The following is a 26,870-nucleotide window of genomic DNA, read 5'->3' as shown; positions in this document are numbered from 1 at the left end:
GCAGGGCACCTTACATTGACCGAGCTATGGAAGTATCTAAAATTTTACTTCCACCAACTGCCCCGCTGTGCAGACTTAATAACTCTACCTCCACGAGAGGTGCAAAGCCAATGTCGATGTAGTTAGGTCGATGCAGTGTCAGTGTAGACACTGTGTTGCTTATGTCAACTGTTCTGGCTTTCAGAAGCAGTTTCACAAGGCCCTACACTGACAGTACAATCGATATAAGCACTCCTAGTGACGTGCACCACAGGGAGCAAAGTGTAGACATGCTCAAGAGATGTAATTACTGTGGTGGCTGTATGCTGATGTAGGTTAGTTCAACTTAATTTTGTAGTGTGGACATGCCCTAAGCAAGGGATATTTAGGTTAAATATTAGGAGAAACTTTCTAAGGCCAGGCCTACACTAGAAACTTGTATTGCTAGATCTACATCGCTCGGGGTGTGAAAAATCCACACCCTGAGTGAAGCAGTTATATTGACCTAATTCCCAGTGTAGAAAGCACTATGTGGATGAGAGAGCTTCTCCCTTCAACATACTACTGCCTTTCATGGAGGTGTATTAACTATGCCCACTGGAGAAGCTGTCCTGTCGGCTTAGCAGCATCTTCACTAAAGCATTGCAGTGGCACAGCTGCAGCTTTCGAAGTGTACACGTGCCTGAACTATACGGGTAGTTAAATTCTGGAGTAGGCTTCCACTGGAGGCTATGGAATCCCCGTCCTTGGAGATTTTTAAGAGCAGGTTAGACAAACACCTGCCAGGGATGATCTACGTTTGCTTGGTTCTGCCTTAGTGCAGGGGGTTGGACTTGATGGCCTCTTGAGGACCCTTGCAGCCCTGCATTTCTATGATTCAGTGATTAGCAAGCAGCATAGAGTAATTGGATTAGAAGAACAACAAGGAGTCCGGTGGCACCTTAAAGAGTAACAGATTTATTTGGGCATAAGCGTTTGTGGGTAAAAAACCACTTCTTCAGATGCTTTAAGGTGCCACCGGACTCCTTGTTGTTTTTGTGGATACAGACTAACATGACTACCCCCTGATACTTGGGTTAGAAGAGAGAGTGGATTAGCTGCTCAGTAGTTTAAACTGAGCTATTGCACTGCGGCTGCATCACTAGCAAGCACTATGCATTTTAATACAGATAAATGTAAATGTATACATGTAGGAACAAAGAATGCAGGCCATACTTAAAGGATGGGAGAGTCTATCCCTGGGAAGCTGCAACTCTGAAAAAGATTTGGGGGCCAAGGTGGATAATCAGCTGAAGATGAGCATCCAGTGTGATGCTGTGGCCAGAAGAGCTGGTGTTTTCCTGAGATGCATAAATGGGAACCTCGAGTAGAAGCAGAGAGGTTCTTTTACCTCTATGTTTGGCAGTGGTGCTACCGCTGCAGGAATACTCTGTCCAGTTCTGGTGCTCACAGTTCACAAAGGATGTTGATAAACTGGAGAGGGTTCAGAGAAAAGCTGAGGGAATGATTAAGGGATTTTAGGAAACATATTTTATAGTGATAGACTCAAAGAGCTCAGTCTAGTTAGCTTAACAAAGAGAAGGCAAAGGGGTGACTTGATTACAATCTATAAATATCTGGGAACAAAGATATAACAGTGGACCCTTCAGTCTAGCAGAGAAAGGTATTGAGAGAGGTGAATCTAGACAAAGTCATACTGGAAATGAGATTAAATTTTTAACAGGGAGAATAATTAACCATTGGAAAAATTTACCAAGGGTTGTGGTGGATTCTCTATCCCTGACCATTCTTAAATCAAGATGGGATGCTTTTCTAAAAGATCTGTTCTAGGAATTCTTTTGGGGAAGGTCTGTGACGTGTATTATATAGGAAGTTAGATTAGATGATCACTGCGATCCCTTCTGGTCTTGAATCTATGAACAACCTCACCTTCTACCCCCCACAGGCCAGTGAACTGTAGTTTACAGCATCGTTTAACTAGAGATATTTGTGTGGGGATGGGAGTCAGGTTAGGGATAACACTTGAGCTGTAACTAGAACTAACTGAGCTGTGACACCCTTACTGTAGTAAAAGTGGTCAGTTTGCTTCACATCTGCCATAGGTCATCTTAATTTAGCTTTTTATTCTTACCAGTCTGAGGAGTTGCACTGAATTCTGATGTGCAACGCAAAAAGCTTCCTCTTTTCTTTGTGGGTTTTATTGACTAAGGTATTTGTTGACAACTTACATTTCTTCAATTAATTTTCCTTTTCATCAAAATAGCATGTAAACCAATTTTAAAGCAAAAATCTTGTTACAAATTATGCGTCATCTTCAAAGAATTCTTACAATATAATTTTTACCAAATAGTGTAGATAGTAAACTCATTGAGGCAAGGACTATTGTTCTTTTTCTGTATAGTGGCTAACAGATTGGGTTCTGAGCCTCGATTGGCATTCTTGGGCACCTCTATGATACAAAAAAAAAAAAAAAAAGAAAATGAAGTAATACGCCTTCCAAATGAATGATTAATATTCACTTGTGAAAGACAGATTACTTCACATGCAGTATGTACAGAATTACAGTTTCTGGAATACTTCCCCTTGAATCACTTTAAGTGATATAAAAGCTTAGTATTAGGACATTACACTTAGCCTAAATAATGCTTCACTTAATCCTGCCCCTTCTGGGGAAACCCTTCAGATTTTCCCTTACTTAACCCAATGAACGATCCATTAAAGAGTAATTAGAAGAAGATTTCTGAAGTATATAAAAGAAAGAAAATAGCATCACCACTTTAATCTACATATCTGTGTAACTTTTAAGCTAAAATGTTGCAAGTAGGATGTCTTGTGCACGCAAGCTCTAAAAGTTTCTCAGCTCTAAGACTTCCTCTTTTCTCAAGAAAGCAAAAATATTAGGTTCCAAATCTGGTGCCTTTTACATGTATGATTCATATTTATTGTGGTAGCACCCAAAATGTGCTGCTTTATATATAGACATATAGAAAAAAGCTTACCATTAGAAAGACCTCCCCACTCTGGGGAAAAAAAAATGATGGGGGAATGGGATACAAAATACAAGAAGGATGGTCAGCACGATGGTTGGAATGTATATTCTTTGTTAGGGGTTTTCTGTATGCACAACTGATCCCTAACTGCACCTGTACCCATCAATAATTAGATGGCTCATTTCGTGTACACCTCACAGTAGAAGAGGGTGCGAAGAAGGAATTTGAACAAGACTAATTTTATTAGTATTACTGTAGAGCGTAGGAGCTGTAGTCATGGCCCAAGACCCCATTGTGCTAGTCACTGTACATACACAGAACAAAAGAAGACCGTCCCTGCTCCCCAAAGAGCTTACAGCCTTGTGGATCATTGAGTTCATTCCAAGTGTAAGCGGGACATGGAAGAAGGCAGGAACATGGTTGTGGAAGAAGCAAACCAACACACTATTGAGGCTGGCAGCATTGATAGAAAGGTCATAGAAACAATTTTTCCGAACACCAGACATTTCTTTAATTAAGAGAACAAACAATAATACTTTAATATGTTTCCAGCTATATGCACTTTGCAACCTCTCCTTTAGAAATTAATCATGGAATCATGGAGTGTGGGACTGGAAAGGATTTTGAGAGGTCAGTTACTTTATTTACCAGTCTCTTGCTGTCAACCTTGTGCAGGGCTTCATTTGGGGTTGTGGAGAATACTGGTACTCTCTCAAGCTCTGCCAACTTGAGACAGCTCATGGTAGATTGTGCAGATATTCAAAATATAAGCGTGTACACTATGCTGGGCTTCTCAGGTTGGGCTCTCCTTCACTGGAGTTCTGATACATCTGGGACCAGGGTCAAATTAAGGCATAAGCACAACAGGCACATGTCTGGAGCTCTTGCTTCCCAGAATCAGGTGATAACATCAGATTCTTAATGTTCATTTATTTAAAAAAAATTGTCTGGTTCTTAGGGTTGGGAAGAAGAACTTGAAAATATGACCTGAATGTAAATGGTGCAGTGACATCTGCCTGAATCTGGCCTCTGGCAGAAAGAGAAGCCGCATTCACTAGATCAGTGCATGACATTCTGTGCCTCGTGGGAACATCCTGCACCCCCATGTTCATCCTTATAATATGATTATGTGGTATCTAATGCAAAGTTTGTCAAGTCGGGTGTCTTCGGAATGCTCATGATGCACTGAGCATTGTTGTTATAGTGATGTTATAGTAATGTTATAGGTTTTCATTTCATGTATATAGTTATGAGGCTGAAAATGTGTCCTCATGGCTTAAAATAAGCCCAGACAAAAACTTTCCAAAAAGCAGAGGGGCAGTTCACACCTCATCAGGGCATGTATGGGACAAACCCGGCCCAGCTTCACAGGAACAAAAGGCACTGGCCTAGGCAGCAACAAAGGATCTGTCAGACTCTAGTGAGTCACCCCCCTTCCCTTGGTCAGTCAGGGACTATGATGAGGTAATGCTCACCTGACCCCGAAGGGGGGACAGGGGGGGCAAAGCCAAAAGGGGAGGAAGAACATGATAAAAGGGAGAGATGTTTGCCATGCTCTTCCTCTCTCTTCCACCTACATCTACAGACACCACCACCACCAAGTGACTGAAGCGCTGATCAAAGGGGAGAGCCTGGCTGAAGGGCAACCAGCCAGCCTGTGGTGAGAAGCATCTAAGTTTGTGAGGGCACTGAAAGTGTTAAGATCAGCTTAGAATGAGTTTTGCTTTTATTTCATTTGACCAAATCCAACTTGTTGTGCTTTGACTTATAATCACTTAAAATCTATCTTTGTAGTTAATAAATTTGTTTGTTTATTCTACCTGAAGCAGTGCATTTGGTTTGAAGCATGTCAGAGATTCCCCTTGGGATAACAAGCCTGGTACATATCAATTCCTTTGTTAAATTGACAAACTCATGTAAGCTTGCAGTGTCCAGCAGGCATAACTGGACACTGCAAGACGGAGGTTCCTAGGGTTGTTTCTGGGAGCGGAGATATTGGCTAGTGTAATTTGGTTGCACAATCTAAGGAGCAGCTTATATGCCAAAGGCTGTGTGTGAACAGCCCAGGAGTGGGGGTTCTCACAGCAGAGTAGGGCAAGGCTGGCTCCCAGAGTCGAGGATTGGAGTGACCTAACAGTTCACTGGTCCAGATAACACCAGGGGAATGCCACAGGGGCAGTAATCACTTTGATTTAAACCAACAGTATTAAAGTCTCTGTAGAGACTCAAATTTCAGCTGCCCCTTCTGTGTACCATCTAGTGTCACATCTCACTGACCCCTGTGTGGGAGGGCCCCTCCCCTTTGAAAAGCTTAATTTCCCCATATTAGCCCTCGTCCAAACATAGTAGACTTCAGAATTTTGATTGAGGATGAGGTAATGTCTGAGGAGGAATCCAGCCTGAGAGAGCTGGTCAAAGCCAGAAATGGAAAATTCTGTACACAAGTTCTCATTAGTTAAGAAAACAGCTTAACTGTATTTTACAATCAGAACATCTATTACTGTGGGAATAAAGTAATATCTGTATTTTATAAAAAAGCTTGGAGAATTTCGTATGGGGTGGGGGAAAGGTGAAGTCCCTGTTTTGGCTTCCTAGAGGTGTGTATCCTTATGAAGACCAGAGAAGGGAGTTCTCCATGTATCACTGGAGGAAAACAGAAAAATCGAATTGAAAATGATGTGATCTTGAGTAGCTTTTACTGGCTGAAGTGTTGTTAAATATAGCCCCTGGTGTACCAAAGAAACTCCCAGAGAGAGCCAAAATACTTTTGAGGAAGAATTTGGTTAAGATGTGTTGTCGGTAGCTACCGGTGTGGTGCTCCGCTCTTGTTCGATGATGCATGCGTGCGTGTTCCCTCTGTGTGCTGCCCCAGCTCTGCGCAGATAGCTAACACAGCAGACCCCGAGAGAACTCCCCAAAACCACAGACTCTAGTAAGGTACGAAGGAACCCAAGCCAGGTTTATTGTCAAACGAAGCACAGTAATAGTTCCCTATAGACTCTACAGGGCATACTGTGAATTTGTGCTCCCTGGCAATGGACACAGCTCAGTCAGTGGCGGGACACTCCACTGCCCCCTAGGCTGGACAAAGATATGTGCTCCGGGACCTACTTTTATACCGTTGCAGGAAAGATTACTCATCATAGTTCAAACGAATCTATCCATCATGTTGTCCTTTTGACCCTGTCTTTAAGATGCACCTGCCTGTTCCTTGTTATGTCTATGGAGTGTCTTGCTGCCGTCTTGGCACAAGTTCCTCTCATTAGCCCTTATGTATGTGTGTGTGTGTGTGTGTGTGTGTGTGTGTGTGTGTGTGTGCACGTGTCTCTAACAACCTTTTCTTGCCAACTTCTGTGAGTGGGACCTGCCTCTGGCTCACAGCCCAGCTTTGCTTATCACTGCCTGGAGGTACTTTGGTTCAGGCTCTACTTTGGTTCAGCCTTCAGGCCTCAGACTGGGCCTCTGATACAAGAATTTATGTTTCAGGGCTTACGCTTACGTCAAGATGTATTTCCATTGCACTCTCTGATGGAACCACTGATTAATTCCCTCTAGAAAACCCAGATTTCAAATTCTGTCTGTTTCCACTCTCTCTCTTTCTGCCACTCTTGAGACTGCACAAGTTACCAAAAGATGAACCATATGGGGATGGTCTGTCAAGGGTGGATCTGTTATCCCAGGCTTAGGAAAGTACCGTAATCTCTCCTCCCTGAAGCACTATGACAAAGGGAAGTAAAAGCCCTTTGGGGAAGATGGGCTGGGGGGGAATCTTTGATTATGTTACTTTTATTACACCCTTGATAGTCCATCCATCAGTTGTTGCTTTTGAAATGAATAGCTCAACTCTAAAATGTCACTTCAGGTGCAAAATTTAGTTTAGAATTGTCCTCCTCCTATTATTTGTGCCAGTGAAAGAGAATGAAAATGCAATTATGTGATTCTTTCACAATTTAGCATAAGCTCTTCCTTTATTTGTATAACTTGCCACAGTTACAGCAATTAATTTGGGAAAGCGACAGTTAAATCTTTGCTTAAGACTCATGTCTTCTGTCATACCTATAAAATTGATAACATGGCCAGTATTATTTTAAAATAAACAAAATACTTAAGTGAAACTCCAAGATTTTTTCATACCTACCTGAGTAACTCTCTGATGATATCGCTGTAACCCTCATCTTTTCTCAGTGTCACAGGGCAAGTTGTCACTGTGGAATAAGTAAAGTGTCTCTGGGTAGGACAACTTACTGCTTAATAATAAGCTAGACTTGATTTCTCTCTGTTTTGCTAGGGCCTGGAGATTGGAGCCCTGAGTGAAAGGTGGCTCAGAACTCTTTCCTTCAATGTTAGAAAACTGGTTTATCCATTTCTATGGATTGAGGGGGCAACCAGGAAGCAAATCCTGAAATTTATTTGTTTTTCTTACTTCAACGATGGGCTTGAGATATGATGCAGAATAGGCTGGTTCTGGAACAGAGGAAAGAGTAAGCCAGTTGAGGTTGATCTGGGCCACTAATTCAGAATGGTATGAGGTAGGAATATCAGGAGGCCTGGCTGTCATAGAATCATAGAATCATAGAATATCAGGGTGAAGGGACCTCAGGAGGTCATCTAGTCCAACCCCCTGCTCAAAGCAGGACCAATCCCCAATCAAATCATCCCAGCCAAGGCTTTGTCAAGCCTGACCTTAAAAACTTCCAAGGAAGGAGATTCTACCACCTCCCTAGGTAACGCATTCCAGTGTTTCACCACCCTCCTAGTGAAAAAGTTTTTCCTAATATCCAACCTAAACCTCCCCCACTGCAACTTGAGACCATTACTCCTTGTCCTGTCCTCTTCTACCACTGAGAATAGTCTAGAACCATCCTCTCTGGAACCACCTCTCAGGTAGTTGAAAGCAGCTATCAAATCCCCCCTCATTCTTCTCTTCTGCAGACTAAACAATCCCAGTTCCCTCAGCCTCTCCTCATAAGTCATGTGTTCCAGACCCCTAATCATTTTTGTTGCCCTTCGCTGGACTCTCTCCAATTTATCCACATGCTTCTTGTAGTGTGGGGCCCAAAACTGGACACAGTACTCCAGATGAGGCCTCACCAATGTCGAATAGAGGGGAACGATCACGTCCCTCGATCTGCTCACTATGCCCCTACTTATACATCCCAAAATGCCATTGGCCTTCTTGGCAACAAGGGCACACTGCTGACTCATATCCAGCTTCTCGTCCGCTGTAACCCCTAGGTCCTTTTCCGCAGAACTGCTGCCTAGCCATTCGGTCCCTAGTCTGTAGCTGTGCATTGGGTTCTTCCGTCCTAAGTGCAGGACCCTGCACTTATCCTTATTGAACCGCATCAGGTTTCTTTTGGCCTAATCCTCCAATTTGTCTAGGTCCCTCTGTATCCTATCCCTGCCCTCCAGCGTATCTACCACTCCTCCTAGTTTAGTATCATCCGCAAATTTGCTGAGGGTGCAATCCACACCATCCTCCAGATCATTAATGAAGATATTGAACAAAACCGGCCCCAGGACCGACCCCTGGGGCACTCCACTTGACACCGGCTGCCGACTAGACATGGAGCCATTGATCACTACCCGTTGAGCCCGACAATCTAGCCAACTTTCTACCCACCTTATAGTGCATTCATCCAGCCCATACTTCTTTAACTTGCTGACAAGAATACTGTGGGAGACCGTGTCAAAAGCTTTGCTAAAGTCAAGAAACAATACATCCACTTCTTTCCCTTCATCCACAGAATCAGTAATCTCATCATAGAAGGCTATTAGATTAGTCAGGCATGACCTACCCTTGGTGAATCCGTGCTGACTGTTCCTGATCACTTTCCTCTCGTGTAAGTGCTTCAGGATTGATTCCTTGAGGACCTGCTCCATGATTTTTCCGGGGACTGAGGTGAGGCTGACTGGCCTGTAGTTCCCAGAATCCTCCTTCTTCCCTTTTTTAAAGATTGGCACTACATTAGCCTTTTTCCAGTCATCTGGGACTTCCCCCGTTCGCCACGAGTTTTCAAAGATAATGGCCAAGGGCTCTGCAATCACATCCGCCAGTTCCTTTAGAACTCTCGGATGCAACTCGTCCGGCCCCATGGACTTGTGCACGTCCGGCTTTTCTAAATAGTCCCTAACCACCTCTTTCTCCACTGAGGGTTGGCCATCTACTCCCCATGTTGCGATGCCCAGCGCAGCAGTCTGGGAGCTGTCCTTGTTCGTGAAGACAGAGGTAAAAAAAAGCATTGAGCACATTAGCTTTTTCCACATCCTCTGTCACTAGTTTGCCTCCCTCATTCAGTAAGGGGCCCACACTTTCCTTGGCTTTCTTCTTGTTGCCAACATACCTGAAGAAACCCTTCTTGTTACTCTTGACATCTCTTGCTAGCTGCAGTTCCAGGTGCGATTTGGCCCTCCTGATTTCATTCCTTCATGCCCGAGCAATATTTTTATACTCTTCCCTGGTCATATGTCCAACCTTCCACTTCTTGTAAGCTTCTTTTTTATGTTTAAGATCCGCTAGGATTTCACCATTAAGCCAAGCTGGTCGCCTGCCATATTTACTATTCTTTCGACTCATCGGGATAGTTTGTCCCTGTAACCTCAACAGGGATTCCTTGAAATACAGCCAGCTCTCCTGGACTCCTTTCCCCTTCAGGTTAGTCCCCCAGGGGATCCTACCCATCCGCTCCCTGAGGGAGTCGAAGTCTGCTTTCCTGAAGTCCAGGGTCCGTATCCTGCTGCTTACCTTTCTTCCCTGCGTCAGGATTCTGAACTCAACCAACTCATGGTCACTGCCTCCCAGATTCCCGTCCACTTTTGCTTCCCCCACTAATTCTTCCCAGTTTGTGAGCAGCAGGTCAAGAAAAGCTCCCCCCTAGTTGGCTCCTCTAGCACTTGCACCAGGAAATTGTCCCCTACGCTTTCCAAAAACTTCCTGGATTGTCTATGCACCGCTGTATTGCTCTCCCAGCAAATATCAGGAAAATTAAAGTCACCCATGAGAACCAGGGCGTGCGATCTAGTAGCTTCTGCTAGTTGCCGGAAGAAAGCCTCATCCACCTCATCCCCCTGGTCCGGTGGTCTATAGCAGACTCCCACCACTACATCACTCTTGTTGCTCACACTTCTAAACTTAATCCAGAGACACTCAGGTTTTTCTGCAGTTTCGTATCGGAGCTCTGAGCAGTCATACTGCTCCCTTACATACAGTGCTACTCCCCCACCTTTTCTGCCCTGCCTGTCCTTCCTGAACAGTTTATAACCATCCATGACAGTACTCCAGTCATGTGAGTTATCCCACCAAGTCTCTGTTATTCCAATCACGTCATAATTCCTTGACATCACCAGGACCTCCAGTTCTCCCTGCTTGTTTCCAAGGCTTTGTGCATTTGTATATAAGCACTTGAGATAACCTGCTGATCGCCCCTCCTTCTCAGTATGAGGCAGGAGCCCGCCTCTCACAGACGTTCCTGCCTGTGCTTCCTCCCGGTATCCCGCTTTCCCACTTACCTCAGGGCTTTGGTCTCCTTCCCCCGGTGAACCTAGTTTAAAGCCCTCCTCACTAGGTTAGCCAGCCTGCTCGCAAAGATGCTCTTCCCTCTCTTCGTAAGATGGAGCCCGTCTCTGCCCAGCACTCCTCCTTCATGGAACACCATCCCATGGTCAAAGAATCCAAAGCCTTCTCTCCGACACCACCTGCGTAGCCATTCGTTGACTTCCACGATCCGACGGTCCCTGCCCCGTCCTTTTCCTTCCACGGGGAGGATGGACGAGAACACCACTTGCGCCTCAAACTCCTTTATCCTTCTTCCCAGAGCCACGTAGTCCGCAGTGATCCGCTCAAGGTCATTCTTGGCAGTATCATTGGTGCCCACGTGGAGAAGCAGGAAGGGGTAGCGATCCGAGGGCTTGATGAGTCTCGGCAGTCTCTCCGTCACATCACGAATCTTAGCCCCTGGCAAGCAGCAGACTTCTCGGTTTTCCCGGTCAGGGCGGCAGATAGATGACTCAGTCCCCCGGAGGAGAGAGTCCCCGACCACCACCACCCGCCTCCTTCTCTGTCACTTGTTTTATAGCAGACAGCAGAGCAACAGGAAAGGCAAGGAGTCTGAGGCCATTAAAATACAGACTCTTCACCCTTTCAGAGCAGTTGAGAGCACAGAAGAAATAGGTGGTAATCATGTAGCTGAAATTGTTTGTGGGAGGCAGGGCTAGTCCGGGGGAGCAAGTTTCCAAACAGCTTTTTAGCCTATAACTTCAATGTGGAGGGTACTCTTGGGATGTGTATTACTCTGCACTTTTGAAGACTGGTATGTATGTTAGCCATTTCTGTGTTTTATGGCAAACATATTGTTTTCTTCAAAAATCCCATCTCTTTTTTTTCCCTGTCCTTTATTTCACCATTTCTGTGGTGGGCCAGGGCATCTTGGCTCACTGTTGCAGTCATGCCATACCCATGCTATCTTTCCACAGTATGCATCCGATGAAGTGAGCTGTAGCTCACGAAAGCTCATGCTCAAATAAATTGGTTAGTCTCTAAGGTGCCACAGGTTCTCCTTTTCTTCATGCTATCTTTGTAACTCCATCTTGCTGTATTGTGTTTTAATATTATGGAGGCTTTGGTCACAACTCAATAGTTAAGGTTGAGTCAAAATGTTCAGTATAACAAGCAAGTATAAACATTTATTTTGTGGCTTTTTTTAAAAATCTAATTAAAATGGCAAAAAATAAACACAGAATGTAAACGTTAAGTACTATTTGAATTTGTCATGGTGGTTTGATGAAAATTGGGTTGATACACAGAGACTGATGAGTTCCCAAATAGCCCTTTATTAAGTTGTCACTGGATTGTGTCCCCTTTCTTTGGGTGTCCATTGCAAGAAATCTAAAATGCTCTGGATCTGTGCAGTTTTCCGCGTGTGGCTTTTCACATGCTGATTAATCAGTTACAAATAGGTAATGTGGTTTTTGTGTCAGTTTTTCTTGATAATTGTAAAGAACTATGCCAAAACAAATTGGTTGTAGTTAGCAGTGACGATGTAACTTATCTACTTATATAAAAACCTCCATCAGGGGCTTGGTGGTGATGGACAGAGACACTCCTCCACCAAAACTTCTTGTAGACTAGGGGAAAGTTCCCTGAGCTGCAAACAGAGACCATGAGTTCAGATTTCATCTCTAACTGTGGTTTACATTCTAATGCACCTCACCAACCTTGTTATTGACAAAGGCGATAAACCCCAACTGTAAAAAGCAGTCAAGTCTGCGGTTCCACCCCATTTTACAAATAGATTAATGGAGGTTACACAGAATCATAACATGGTAGACCCAAATCTCAGCTACTCAGTTGCCCTGCATTTCAGATAATATAGAATCATAGAATATCAGGATTGGAAGGGACCTCAGGAGGTCACCTAGTCCAACCCCCTGCTCAAAGCAGGACCAATTTCCAACTAAATCATCCCAGCGAGGACTTTGTCAAGCCTGACCTTAAAAACTTCTAAGGAAGGAGATTCTACCACCTTGCTAGGTAACCCATTCCAGTGCTTTACCACCCTCCTAGTGAAAAAGTTTTTCCTAATATCCAACCTAAACCTCCCCCACTGCAGCTCGAGACCATTACTCCTCGCTCTGTCATCTGCTACCACTGAGAACAGTCTAGATCCATCCTCCCTGGAACCCCCTTTCAGGTAGTTGAAAGCAGCCATCAAATCCCCCCTCATTCTTCTCTTCCGCAGACTAAACAATCCCACTTCCCTCAGCCTCTCCTCACAAGTCATGTGCTCCAGTCCCCTAATCATTTTTGTTGCCCTCTGCTGGACACTTTCCAGTTTTTCCACATCCTTCTTGTAGTGTGGGGCTCAAAACTGGACACAGTAGTCCAGATGAGGCCTCACTAATGCCGAATAGAGGGGAATGATCACGTCCCTCAATCTGCTGGTAATGCTCCTACTTATACAGCCCAAAATACTGTTAGCCTTCTTGGCAACAAGGGCACACTGTCGACTCATATCCAGCTTCTCGTCCACTGTAACTCCTAGATCCTTTTCTGCAGAACTGCTGCCTACCTGCTTGGTCCTTAGTCTGTAGCAGTGCATGGGATTCTTCCGTCCTAAGTGCAGGAGTCTGCACTTGTCCTTGTTGAACCTCATCTGATTTCTTTTGGCCCAATCCTCTAATTTGTCCAGGTCCCTCTGTATCTTATCCCTACCCTCCAGCATATCTATCACTCCTCCCAGTTTAGTGTCATCTGCAAACTTGCTGAGGGTGCAATCCACACCATCCTCCAGATCATTAATGAAGATATTGAACAAAACCGGCCCCAGGACCGACCCTTGGGGCACTCCGCTTGATACCGGCTGCCAACTAGACATGGAGCCATTGATCACTACCCGTTGAGCCCGATGATCTAGCCAGCTTTCTATCCAACTTATAGTCCATAGACTATAATACTTTGGTCTAATTTCAGTAGCTGTATTTGGTGAGCGGGTCGTGTCAGTTGGCTGTGATCTACAGAAGGTCAGACTAGATGCTCTGGTAGTCCCTCCTGGCTTTGCACTCTATGACCAGGGATTGAATTTATGACCTCCAGAGCCAAAAGTGTGAGTCTCTTCAGTTTGTGCTAAAGAGACAATCTCTCAAGCTGAGTTATCGCAGACTCGCATCCTCTGTGTGTTGGGCACAAAGGGATGCATATAATACACACACAAATGACTTAAGCTATGTCTACACTGCCACCTATACTGGCAAAACCTATGTTGCTCAGGGGTGTGAATATTCCACCCCCCCATCCCCCAAGCAACGCAAATTATGCCAACATAAGTGGCAGTGTGCTATGTCAGCAAGGAGAGCTTCTCCTGCCCACATAGCTACTGCCTGCCGCTCATTGGGGGTTGATGGGAGAGCTCTCTCCTGTTGGCATAGGGCAACTACATGAGAGATCTTACAGCGGCGCCGCTGCATTGGTACAGTTCTACCGCTGTAAGCTTTGTAGTGTAGACATACCCTGAATGTGACACATTCCACTCCAGAAGTGAATGATAGCATTCATTCCATAGCTAATCTGTTGTCAAATTCAGGGGGGTTGCCTGGGTGTAAATGGTTTCTGTTACAGCTAAAAAATTATAAAATGCTCTGCAAACATTACCAAGGTATAATAAATATTCTAGAAATTAATATCTAATGAGGAACAACGTAGCCAAAGGACAAGTCACAGAGTGTTTTAGGTTTCTTGCAAAAGAGGAACAAACAAAAGTGAGAAAATCCAATGGGAAAAAAATTGGCGAAAGGGGTGATTTTTGACCTTTTGTTAATCATTCTATATCAATTCACTTTTAATGAAACCACCATAAAAAATTCATATAGTGCTCTAGGTTTTCATTCTATGTGCCCCCCCCCATTTCAATTAGATATTTTTTAAAAAGAAAGGCTTAAAGCTCCTCTTACGATTGAACTCTGTAACCTTATCTACGCCACAGCTTCTGCTGACTCATAATAACCACATATTCTCCTGTCCCCATCCCCTAAATACACAGTAGCTCCAGTCACAGATATTTTTCCCCCAGATAAAGTTAAAAGATTTTGCCCACTTCTCCTGATTTCTTTTTTGAATCAAAATTAAAACCAAAGAACATTCAATCTCTAACCACTAAACCCCACACTTTTCCCCAGAGTCAGGAATAGAATCCAGTATTCCTGATCTCTGTGATGCTACTGCTGTCCAGCAACTAATTTTGTAAGTCAGTGGGAAAATGTGTCAAGTCCTCCTCTAGGGGCTGAGCTAAATAGAGGTTATCAATTACTGCTGTACAGCTCAAGTGGTATAGAGCTGAGTTGTCAGTCTGATGGTTGTGGGTTTAAACCCTGCTGTTGATTAAATTGCATGTGACAGATTTTGATTTTTAAGGTTTTTTTAAACTGCTTAGTTAATTCACAGAATAAGAAAACATCCTGTAAGGACTTTTGTAACTTGAACTATTATAATCTTTAAATTATGGTAAATTTCAGTCATTTATCTGCCCCACTGTGACCCTGGAAGACTGTGTGTATGTGTGAGAAAAATTCTGGAAAACCCCACCTAGGAAATAAACACATCCACACTTAGTTCAGTGACAATTAAGGCTGCATTAACACTCCCTATCAACTCAAAACCTTAAGAGTAGAGGTAATGGCAAATTAAGGGTCATCTGCTGCCTTGCCACTTCACATTGCCGACAACACTGTTTATAGCACACTCCAGTGCTCCGTAAGGCTTTCACTTCTCTCTCTATGTTCTGGGTGTCCCTAAACCTCTGACTGCCAGAAGGGATCACTTGAAAATTGCCCTGTTTCGTTCCCTCCCTCAGAAGCATCTGGCACTGGCCACTGTTGGAAGACAGGAAACTGGACTAGATGGGCCATTGGTCTGACCCAGTATGGCTGTGCTTATGTTTTTATGTCCAACAGATACTGAAAGGTTATACACACCCCAACTTCATGAAACTTACCCTCCGCATAGAGCCTTAACGGTGACCTCAGCAATGTTAAGGCAGAATAACCTCCCAAATGTACGGCATCTGTGCCTGATGTGCTGATCTGAGGGTGTGTGTGTTCGTTCTGGAATCTTTTTGGAAGGAAGGGAAACAGACAGACTTCACCAGTGCTGGTTCTGTCCAGGCTGATTGATGGTGTTCAATGCCCGATTCTCCATGACGTGCTGGTCTTTCTGATAGAGAATTCTCCGCCGGATTTTCCTTGTCCTACAACGAAGCCTGTATGCATGTGCTAGTTTGCCTGTAGTACCAAAACTACCTGCACTTCGTAACATTGTGGCTCCATTTCAATTCCAGGCCTTCACTTCTCTCCCATTCCTTGTTTTCTCATCAGTCCGATGGTGTCTCTGATGGGCAGTCGAAAACAGGATGGTCATAGAAAACTCGTTTATAGCCCATCCTTATGAAATAGTATCTGCACATATTGATGAGGTCTTTCAGCTGTATGCATCCTTCACTTCTTTATATATTTTTCAGAGGAATTCCTTAGTGCCCTCTCAGGATCTGGCCCACCTCTGGGCATTCTGTGAGACATTTGTGGTTCTAAACCAGTTGCCCAGAAGGATGTTACAATTTGTATTTCTTCTGGGAACTCTTTGAGTACTTGCTATTCAGAGGCTCTAGTTTCTTTGTTATGACAATTGCTGGATTTGGAAACTGTTCCACGGTGGTGATGCATTTTTGTACTCTACAAAATATCCTGATTATGTTCAGAATCAGGTATCAAATTATTTTCTGTGCACCTGAATAAGCTCAAGTTGGCTCTATACAATTCTATTCCAGGAAGCTGATCCCAATAATGTCCTAGGGCAGGGGTGGGCAAACTTTTTGGCCTGAGGGCCACGTCTGGGCATGGAAATTGTATGGCGGGCCATGAATGCTCACGAAATTGGGGGTTGGGGTGCGGTCTCTGGCTGGAGGTGCGGAGTTGGGGATGCAGGAGGGAACTCCAGGCTGGGACCAAGGGGTTCGGAGAGAGGGAGGGGATCAGGACTGGGGCAGGTGGTTGGGGTGCAGAAGGGGATGGGGGCGGGAGGGATAGCTCAGTGGTTTGAGCTTTGGCCTGCTAAACCCAGGGTTGTGAGTTCAATCCTTGAGGGGGCCATTTAGGGATATGGGACAAAAATTGGGGATCGGTCCTGCTTTGAGCAGGGGGTTGGACTAGATGACCTCCTGAGGTCCCTTCCAACCCTGATATTTTATGATTCTATGAAGGCTCCAGGCGGCGCTTACCTCAAGCAGGTCCCAGAAGCAGAGGCATGTCCCCCTCTCCGGCTCCTATGTGGGGGCGTGGTCAAGTGTCTCTGCGTGCTGTCCTGTCCGCAGGCCCCATCCCTGCAGATCTGATTGGTAGCGGTTCCCATCCAATGGGAGCTGCGGGATCAGTGAGTGGAGCCCCTTGGCTGCCTCTATGCATAGGAGCCCGAGGGGGGACATTCCACTGCTTTTGGGAGCTGCGCGGGGGAAGCCCTGCACCCCGTTCCCTGGCTGAAGCTCAAGGGCTGGATTAAAATGTCTGGAGGGCCGAATGTGGCCCCTGGGCTGTAGTTTGCCCACCCCTGTCCTAGGGTTTTAAGCAGTTAAGAAGTTGGTTTTCTCTCTACTCATGAAATTTCCACTGGACTTGATTGCGATTCATATGAGAAACAACAGTAAGACATCTATTGCGTACTAGCACTTCCAGGCTGGAGCAAGAAAATAGAAGTTAAAAATTCTGAATGAAGCAAGGGAAAATTCTCTTGCTCCTGAGGCCAAAGGTTTTGTTTACTTATTACTTAGATGGCTTGTTTACAGTAGTACCAACTAGGTGCTTTACAAAGCCTCATTTAGGTCTGTTCTGGGGAGCTCACAACTTAAGGCATCTCAGTTAAAATCACCTACATTTTAGCAAAAGAGAAACCTATAGGTCAGCTGACTAAGCACATGCTGCTTGGGCACATGAGAATGGGAACTAAATAATTTAGTCTTCAAGTGGTTAACAGAAATGTAGTGGTGCAGAGACCCATAGTCTCTGACTCCTGCATATGTCAGTTCAGCATTCTTGAACGTCTTGGACTGGGAAAAATTCAATTCCAGGATCCTCTTAAACTCCCAGATTTAAAGCACTTTGAGACTCTTGGCTTGGAACCTGAGGGGTTTTGTCTGTTAGAGCGATGAATATTAAGAACATAAGAATGGCCATACTGGGTCAGACCACAGGTCCATCCGGCCCAGTATCCTGTCTACCGACAGTGGCCAATGCCAGGTGCCCCAGAGGGAGGGAACCTAACAGGTAATGATCTAGTGATCTCTCTCCTGCCATCCATCTCCACCCTCTGGCAAACAGACGCTAGGGACACCATTTCTTACCTATCCTGGCTAATAGCCATTAATGCACTTAACCTCCATGAATTTATCCAGTTCTCTTTTAAACCCTGTTATAGTCCTAGCCTTCACAACCTCCTCAGGCAAGGAGTTCCACAGGTTGACTGTGCGCTGCGTGAAGAAGAACTTCCTTTTATTTGTTTTAAACCTGCTGCCCATTAATTTCATTTGGTGGCCCCTAGTTCTTATATTATGGGAACAAGTAAATAACTTTTCCTTATTCATTTTCTCCATACCACTCATGATTTTATAGACCTCTATCCTATCCCCCCTTAGTGTCCTCTTTCCCAAGCTGAAAAGTCCTAGCCTCTTTAATCTCTCCTCATATGGGACCTGTTCCAAACCCCTAATCATTTTAGTTGCCCTTTTCTGAACCTTTTCTAATGCCAGTCTGTCTTTTTTGAGATGAGGGGACCCCATTTGTACACAGTATTCAAGATGTGGGCGTACCATGGATTTATATAAGGGCAATGAGATAGTCTCTGTCTTATTCTCTATCCCTTTTTTAATGATTCCTAACATCCCGTTTGCTTTTTTGACTGCTGCTGCACACTGTGTGGACGTCTTTAGAGAACTAGCCATGATGACTCCAAGATCTTTCTCCTGATTAGTTGTAGCTAAATTAGCCCCTGTCATATTGTATGTATAGTTGGGGTTATTTTTTCCAGTGTGCATGACTTTACATTTATCCACATTAAATTTCATTTGCCATTTTGTTGCCCAATCACTTAGTTTTGTGAGATCTTTTTGAAGTTCTTCACAGTCTGCTTTGGTCTTAACTATCTTGAGCAGTTTAGTATTATCTGCAGACTTTGCCACCTCACTGTTTACCCCTTTCTCCAGATCATAGGTTGAATAGGATTGGTCCTAGGACTGACCCTTTGGGAACACCACTAGTTACCCCTCTCCATTCTGAAAATTTACCATTTATTCCTACCCTTTGTTCCCTGTCTTTTAACCAGTTCTCAATCCATGAAAGGATCTTCCCTCCTATCACATGACAACTTAATTTATATAAGAGCCTTTGGTGAGGGACCTTGTCAAAGACTTTCTGGAAATCTAAGTACACTGTGTCCACTGGATCCACCTTGTCTGCATGTTTGTTGACCCCCTCAAAGAACTCTATTAGATTAGTAAGACATGATCTCCCTTTACAGAAACCATGTTGATTTTTGCACAACAATTTATGTTCTTCTGTGTCTGACCATTTTATTCTTTACTGTTGTTTCAGCTAATTTGCCCGGTACTGACGTTAGACTTACTGGTCTGTAATTGCCAGGATCACCTCTAGAGCCCTTCTTAAATATTGGCGTTACATTAGCTATAGCCTAACATGGCTGCTACTCTGAAACCTGTCATTGGGTACAGTAGCTGATTTAAAGGACAGGTTACAAACTATAGTTAACAGTTCTGCAATTTCAGAATTCTTGGGTGAATGCCATCTGGTCCCGGTGACTTGATACTGTTAAGTTTCTCAATTAATTCCAGATTAATTATTCAGGAGAGCTTGTAAACTTAAAAACTGTCCCCAAATCTGGACATTTCAAGAGATTCTGAAAATTTGATCCTCATGGTGATTTTTAAAAGACAAAAATCCCATGTGGCCTCACAACCAGGGATATATTGAAATTCCTTCTCTTAAACTGGGATCTCGAGTGGGTCTGATTCCCAGCTTCCTGAAGGTCCAAGACTCAGCATTAGGAGTCTTGGAGCATATTGGTTCCAAGTCTAACGTGTTTTGACAGCAACTCCACATTTTCAAATTCCTGAACGCTGTGTCTCTGTAGAGACGCCGTCTTGAGACGACTGTGGTTTGATGTAATCTCTGAACCTTCATTTACAGAGAGGAGCTTCCCTGTAGGTTTCCATTAAAATATTGTTTTTCCTGTTAGCAATTATGTTGACCAGAAGTTAGTAAAATCAGGTGCCTTACCTATCTGGAATACTGAAAATTTTTTCCAGATGAGAATTTTGTCCTCCAGAATAAATGGTTTTAACTTGATCCAGTCTATTTGCCTTCTTTTAATCAGTTGTGGACTTTAATTATGGTCAGGATATTCAAATTCTGTTTATGCTTAACTAATCCTTGCAGGATATTAGATGCAAGTTCAGGAGTAGATGTGTGACCTAAGAAAGGGTGCAAAGCAACCATATCTGCTGTTTCCAGATGGATAAATTCAGGGGTTTCTCAGGCCTACAAAATATCATAAAAGATCCCATCTCCTTCTGTGTGGGCTTACTCACTCAAACACGTGGCCATTTCCAGCATAGTGCTTCATTCAAAAAATTTTGCAGTGTGGTTGTCTGGTCTTCAGTGCATTTCTTTATCATTTTAAAATAGATATGTTGTCTTTGTCTGATATGATGATTGGACAAAAGGTTCTTAGTCTTTCCCTTTCCATTTTGTAGCTAGAAAGAGGGTTTTTAAGGAGCCTCTCTCTCTGCTTGGAAGATGAGAAAACAATAAACCAGTTATCATGGAGCAGAAGGTGCTCATTTCAGAGTAGGAAAAAATACTGATAAGTAAATTTCACCTATTTAACTTCTTTGGTTGTGATCCTTATAACTAATGTCCTGAAAAATTAACCCTATATTTACAATGGAAGCGCTTAATTCTGCAAGGTAGAGAGCACTTTAAGCACAGCAAAACATTTAAGCACTTTCTTAACTTGAGCACTCACATTGACTTCAGTGGGACTATTTTGCTTAAAATTAAGCACATGCTTAAATACTTTACTTTATTGGGGTCAGAATGTTAGTACCTTGCAGGATTGAACCTTAAGGCAGACAGATATAGATAGAGTGGAGGGTGCTGATTAATTTTTTTAGTCACAGAAATGTGTATTTAATTTTGCTTAAATAATTTAACTCATTTTTATTTCCCTTTCAGAGACAGGATAAGGAACCCTGAAAAGACCCTTATTGTATCTTCACAATATGGGAAGAAGTAGCTGAGGATTGACTTGTGGAAGCTGAGTATTAACACTTACTCTCTTGCATTGCAGCTGGGTGTGTTCCATCATCATGTTCTGGAAGTTTGATTTGAACACAACATCACATGTGGACAAGCTGCTGGATAAGGAGGATGTGACACTGCACGAGCTGATGGATGAAGATGACATCCTACAGGAGTGCAAGGCACAGAACCGCAAACTGCTGGACTTTATCTGCCAGCAGCACTGCATGGAGGAGCTGGTTAGCCTCATCACACATGAGCCCCCTGTGGACATGGATGAGAAGGTCCGCTTCAAGTACGTACACAGATTCTTTCTTTTATGGGAAGAAAAATGAATTGAAGAATTGGCTGCAGAAATTCTTCTCTGGTATAAGGCTGATGAAACCTCCTGCCTTGGAAAAAGGCCTCGAGGTTCAGGCTGATTTGACTATTTTGTGATTCACAGTGAATATTACAATATTACATCACAATATTCTGTTTCTTGCTCTGTTTTTCATATTACTCCATTGAGTTTGTATGCAGTGTTTTATCTAAAAATTCATCTCTTGTTTCTTTTAATTGGAAACTCTGGCAGCAGAGAGATCAGTTGCATTTCAGAATCTCTCCTAGGCCATCATTCTGCAGTCAGAATCCCAGAAATGACATTAATGATGCTCATTGAGGTATAGGTTCATTGAGGGCCATTGACTTAAAATCGATACAGTCCGTAAAATATCGGGACCTCTCCCAGGAATAAAGTCCTTGAATTTGTGAAGTTCTGCATACATAGAAATTGCAGAATGGAGGGTGCACTAAAATAGTGAATGCACTTTTGGATTAGGGTGTGTGGAAAGAGCTTGTTTCTTTTTGTAGTGTTTGCTTAAAATTTGTGTTTGGTTATTGTATTGAATTGTATTTACACATGCATGCTTGACTTATTACTCTTATAATGTGACCAAACTCCTTTGTTTTGAAGTTGGGGAATTTGCTGTTTTTTTTTTCTTTAACATTTATGTCAGAAATCTTGATGTACATCTGCAAGTGTATGTGACTGTGCTCCTGGGGTTTGATCAGGGGTTGGTTATTACCATTGTCACTAGAAATCTATATCTCACTATCTTACATACGTATTAAGTTAACAACACTGTCTATAGTGACTGTGTTAATTTAATGAGTATGTAAGATAGTAAAATATATTTTTGTGTGAATATATTCAGGCATGTGAATGTCATGAAACAATGTGAAAAGTTACCATGTTGTAACTACTGTTGTAATATTTCTGCTATAAAATCTGTGAAGTCAGAAGGGACCAGGAAAGCATTATTAGATTGTCATTATTTTACGAATTAAGGTTTATATCAAATAACTTGTAGTACCAAAGTTTAACAGGCAACATTATTATGGCTTTCTCCATTGTTCTTTTACATTCCAGAATAATATGCACTGGTGAGGCTAATTTTCAGAGTCCTTAATGGAGCCCTCCACCCATTTTTCCCCTTTCTGGCTGAAGGAGGACTGGGCAGGATTTGCTTTAGGCGTCTGTTAGTGCTACTGCTTAATGAGATGGAGTGATGTTGAGCAATGGGAGGCAAACTAGGGTCTAAGCATGTTCTGGGGGTATGAGTGATCAGTGCCAAGAAAATAAATCCATGAGTTTCATGTGTCAGTGCAGAGCACTGTAATTGCTCCATTTAACCAGACCTAGTTCTTTAAGTTCTTTTTCTTTTCATTTTTTTTGTGGTTGTCATCAGCATCACTGCTCAGTATCATCACCAGACAGTTAGTACATCTAATCTTTTTGCTGAGAGATGGAAGAGAAAACCTCTTCTTAGACCTGCACCTTGTTTGCAAAGGGATCTGTAGAATTTTAAGGTTTATTTAAACCGTGCCATTAAATGTGCGTGACGTTTCACAGACAAAACAATGGCAGGTTACTATCCCAAGGAGTTTATAGTCTAAACTAGATGTAACAGCCAAGGACGACTCTAAACTAAGGGTGAAGAGAGTGAGAGTTACAAATAAGAAAGATCATGATATATGCTCATTGTTGTCTACTCATCTTAAACTGTTTCCATGAAGTCTTATGAGTTTTAGATTGTGTGCATTTACCTTTGTGTAGTGTGGTTTGCCTTCCAACCTCCGAACCATTCCCATACTTTCTGAAAGCGCATCTTTCAACGTGGGTGAAGTGTATATATAATACAGTCTTTGTGTTAGTGCAAACTTGGGTGAAGTGTGTAATATCAGACAGTGTTTGTCTTATGACAGGTTTCAGAGTAGCAGCTGTGTTAGTCTGTATCCACAAAAAGAACAGGAAAAAAAAAAGTACTCCTGTTCTTTGTCTTCGTGCAAAGTTATCAGCTAATCTGAGAGCTATTTAGTAAACTTCCTCTCTCCTTTCTCTCCGGGTGATTTATTCCTGAAGCTAAATTTAGTATAACGGTTTGTCTACACACAAAAGTTGTATTACTTTAACTATACCAGTATAATTAAAGTGCTGCAACCCCCCTATTGCGGATACAGTTATACCAGTATTAAGATGCTTTATACCTACATAGCGATTCCCATATCATTGTGTTCACATTAGGGGTTGGTTCAGTATAAAACTATTTTGATAAAAAATCATCCTCCCCCCAGCTGAAATAGCTTTACTGAGACAAGAACTGCCAGAAGATCAGGCCGAATGGAGCAGCAGCATACCTGGCTAAAGTCATCTGAGAAGCAAATGCTACTTGGAGTTTTCACAGAGCCTCACCTAGGTGGAAGTGGAACTGCTCAGCAATTTGTGGTGGTTTTTTGAGTGCTTGCAGATGTGTTTTCCACTTAACATGCCCAGAGCTAAAGGACTTTGCCTATCAGAACCCATAGGGGTGGCTCTCACCTCCTCTCTCCCAATAGCCCCTTCTATGGCTATTTAAGGACAGTGCCACCCTGACCCTTCTTAATTAATTCTCACCGTCTGTAGCTAGAGTTGGAGTGTTCTATGTAATAATGCACCTCACAGTTCTCTATCTCGGTCTTTCTGGGACTTCGTTATATATAGTTAATAGTATACTTGAGTAGTACCCTTAGCTTTAGTGAATAGTAGTTAGTTATCTGGTGTCACGCTGTCACAAGGTGCCTCTGTCACTACCCAGTGAACCTCTCTGCTTAGCCAGTTCAGATGGTTTTGCAGTCACAAACGCACACCAGGCCATTTAGCTTTCACCAAGGTGCGCATTTATTCCCCTCTTACATAACAATATTGTGCAACAGGCTTATAGCCAAGACAGGCTTCCCTGGAGCCCTCACTCCCCAGCCCAGGGTCACCCTTTGAGTTTTCTTCTGAGCACCTCTCGAGCTCCCTCTTACTTCCTGTTTTCTCCTTGTATTCTCCCCAGTTACCTTGTTAGCCGTGTGAGTGTCACCCAGGTGCTCACAATCCCGCACCAGAAAGCATGTAATTGCCCTCAGCTGGGCCTGCAGCCTTCTCCAGGGTGCAGCACTGTAAGTGACTAGGGTGCCGCTGATAGCATGCTGTCACAGATGCCCACATTGTCCATTGTGTGGGGTGGTTATCCCCACTAGTGAACCCTACATGCAATGTTTGTTGTGCTTGGGAGAAGGGCACGTTAAAGAAAGGTTCTCCATCTGCAGATCATTCAAGAAAAGAACCCAGCTGGCGAGGGACTTATTTGTAGCGGCACCTTCTGGAGCAGGCCATGAGGCCCACTGTGCTACTGGCGACCTCCACAGGTTGTCAGCTGCCCCTTGAGGATGTCCGAGTTGGCACTGGCGGCTGTTTGGCCAGATTCAGATTTCTGTCCTAGGAGGAAGAGAGACTGTTCTCCTTTCTCTGGTCCTCCTAGACAAAGATCTCATAAAATGGACTGGGGCCATTCCAGAGCTAGGAGGTATTCCTCCTTCCCATCTAAGAGGCGTGTAGACCAGTACCATGATTCATCCAGCACGTGAGATAGAGTAGGGCCAAGGTGAGAGTAAGTGGACTCTGTATCGTTAACACTGGTACCGTTTGTGGGGCATCTGTTGAGTCCAGTACTGATGATGTAGGTGTTGGCACCAACGGTTTCCACACCACCATTGGACTTACTTTGCCTGTCTGTTCCTGATTCTCCTTTAATTCAGGAACGTTTGGCTGTGGTTGCTGCTGCTTTGGTGTCCTCAGTGCTGTCTGAACTGATTGCACACCTGCCGTTATTGGTGATGCCATCTTCTGGACCTCTCCCTGTTAACCTCAGTTCAGCACTGTGGCTGCCTTTTCAGTACTGAGGGTCAGTGGAGGTATAATCTTCAGTGCCGATGATGACTTCAGTGCACACTTCATGTGTGGGAATGTGCCGGTTTCGACATTGGTGCTGACGTCTGCTCCCGTGTCGAGTGCGAGGCCTTTATCAGTGTTTCAGGCACCGACTACTTTATCTTTGTCAGAATTGAGGTGTCCTTTGTGCTGGACTTTGGAACCTCCATTGCTGCAACCACAGTTTAGCGGTTGCTCCTGTGGAACTGGTTCAGCCTGAACTGTTACGGACACCACTGGAGGTTCCGTTGGCTCCTCTTCTTTTCTCTCTTTCATCAGGAGATGACTTTGTAATGCCAGACTCTTCCTCCCCTCTACCGTGGGATTTTAAATCCTACCAGGACCTTCTGAGATGCATGGCTTCAGCCTTGGGTATTCAGGCTAAGTTTGTTCAGGAGAACACACACAAGTTGCTGGATATTCTGCAATCCTCAGATCCAGGGAGGATAAATGAAGTGATCTTGGAACTGGCAAAAACTTTTTGGAACATCCCAGTGCCCTTAACACCCACAGCAAAGCATACCGATAAGAGATACTGTGTGCCTCTGCATGGTTTCAAGTGCTTCCACTTGTATCTGGCATCGAACTCTCTTGCCGTAATGGTGGCTAATGAGAGGTTGATACAGGGGAGATATAAATTGACACCAAGGACAAGGATTCTAAAAGATTGGACTTGTTGGGGAGAAAAATTTATTCTACCTTATTCTTACAAATGCATGTTACCAATAAGCAAGCACTCTTATCAAACTATGACTTTGTAAATTGGAAATCAATGGCAAAATTTACAGGTAAGTTGCCAGAATCCTCTAGGAAAGAGTTTTAAGGCTTTCATTGCTGAAGGCCATCTAGTGGTGAGGACATCACTGCAGTCAGTTTTGGACATGGTGACCCTTCCTCTAGAATTATAGCTTCTGCTGTAACAAGGAGAAGGTCTTCATGGTTGCAGAACTCTGGTATAGTTTCTGAGGTCCAACAGATGATTGAGAACCCTACCTTTGACGCCCAGTTTCAGTTTTCAGAGATAACTGACCAAACATTACATTCCTATAAGTCCTTCAAAGCTATGTGGTGTGTTCATTGGGGGGTTTTACACTGGTAATGGAGGCATCACTTGTTGGGGTGACAACAGCAATATTGCCTTCAGCGTTTCCTTAGATCATATTATCCCGCTAGACATCAGGCTTTCTCCAGAAAGGGGCAGAAGTCTCATAGGAGAAGGTCTTCTGGTGCCAATTTTATTCAGTCAGCCCATCCTTCACCAGCTTCAGGAAGGCAGCCAGTCTGACTCTCCAGTGTCGGCATTCCAGTCGTTGTGTTTCAAGCCGTTTCCCCTCAGTCTGGGGTTAGACTGTCCCACTTCCACAAGCCTTGGGAGTCGATAACTATGGACAAGTGGGTCCAAAGCACTGTGAGACTGGGTTATGTCATTCAATTCCTGTCCATTCCCCTTCCCACCATCCTGCCTGTAACGGGGTGAGACTCGCCCCTGCGGCGTCTCCTGTTGGTCGTCCTGGAAATTAGTTCTTTTGACCCAGAGTGCACTCTGCAGGCTGGTGCCTCGCTGCTGCTGGCCCCCATGTCCCTCCTGGACCCGGTGCCCCTTGTCCTCGGGTGCTGCCCCCTGGCAGTACATCCATTGTCTGGGTCTCCCCATCCAGGTGAAACCCCACCCACTGTCCCCACCTCGCCTCAGTGGCTACTGCCAGTCACCATCTAGCTCCCTTTCACTGGGGCCGACTGCAGTCTGTATAAGCCAATCATCACAGGCAAGGGGG

At 43.9% G+C, this 26,870-nt stretch overlaps 1 protein-coding gene across 4 annotated transcripts in view; it reads left to right on the top strand.

Annotated features, from left to right (window-relative positions):
- Positions 1 to 26,870, top strand: part of PPP6R2 (protein phosphatase 6 regulatory subunit 2) — a 157,507-nt gene that overhangs the window by 54,635 nt on the left and 76,002 nt on the right. For all 4 annotated transcript variants that reach the window (XM_074942780.1, XM_074942777.1, XM_074942776.1 and 1 more), the window contains exon 3: positions 20,869 to 21,114. In XM_074942780.1, coding sequence (XP_074798881.1) covers positions 20,888 to 21,114 — 227 coding nt within the window. In that variant the 5' untranslated portion in view covers positions 20,869 to 20,887. The remainder of the gene's footprint in view (positions 1 to 20,868; positions 21,115 to 26,870) is intronic.

Source organism: Natator depressus, chromosome 1 (genome assembly GCF_965152275.1).
Source record: "Natator depressus isolate rNatDep1 chromosome 1, rNatDep2.hap1, whole genome shotgun sequence".
Taxonomy (NCBI): Eukaryota; Metazoa; Chordata; order Testudines; family Cheloniidae; genus Natator; species Natator depressus.
The sequence above is the reverse complement of the archived record's forward strand: the minus strand, read 5'-3'. Positions and strand labels throughout refer to the sequence as shown.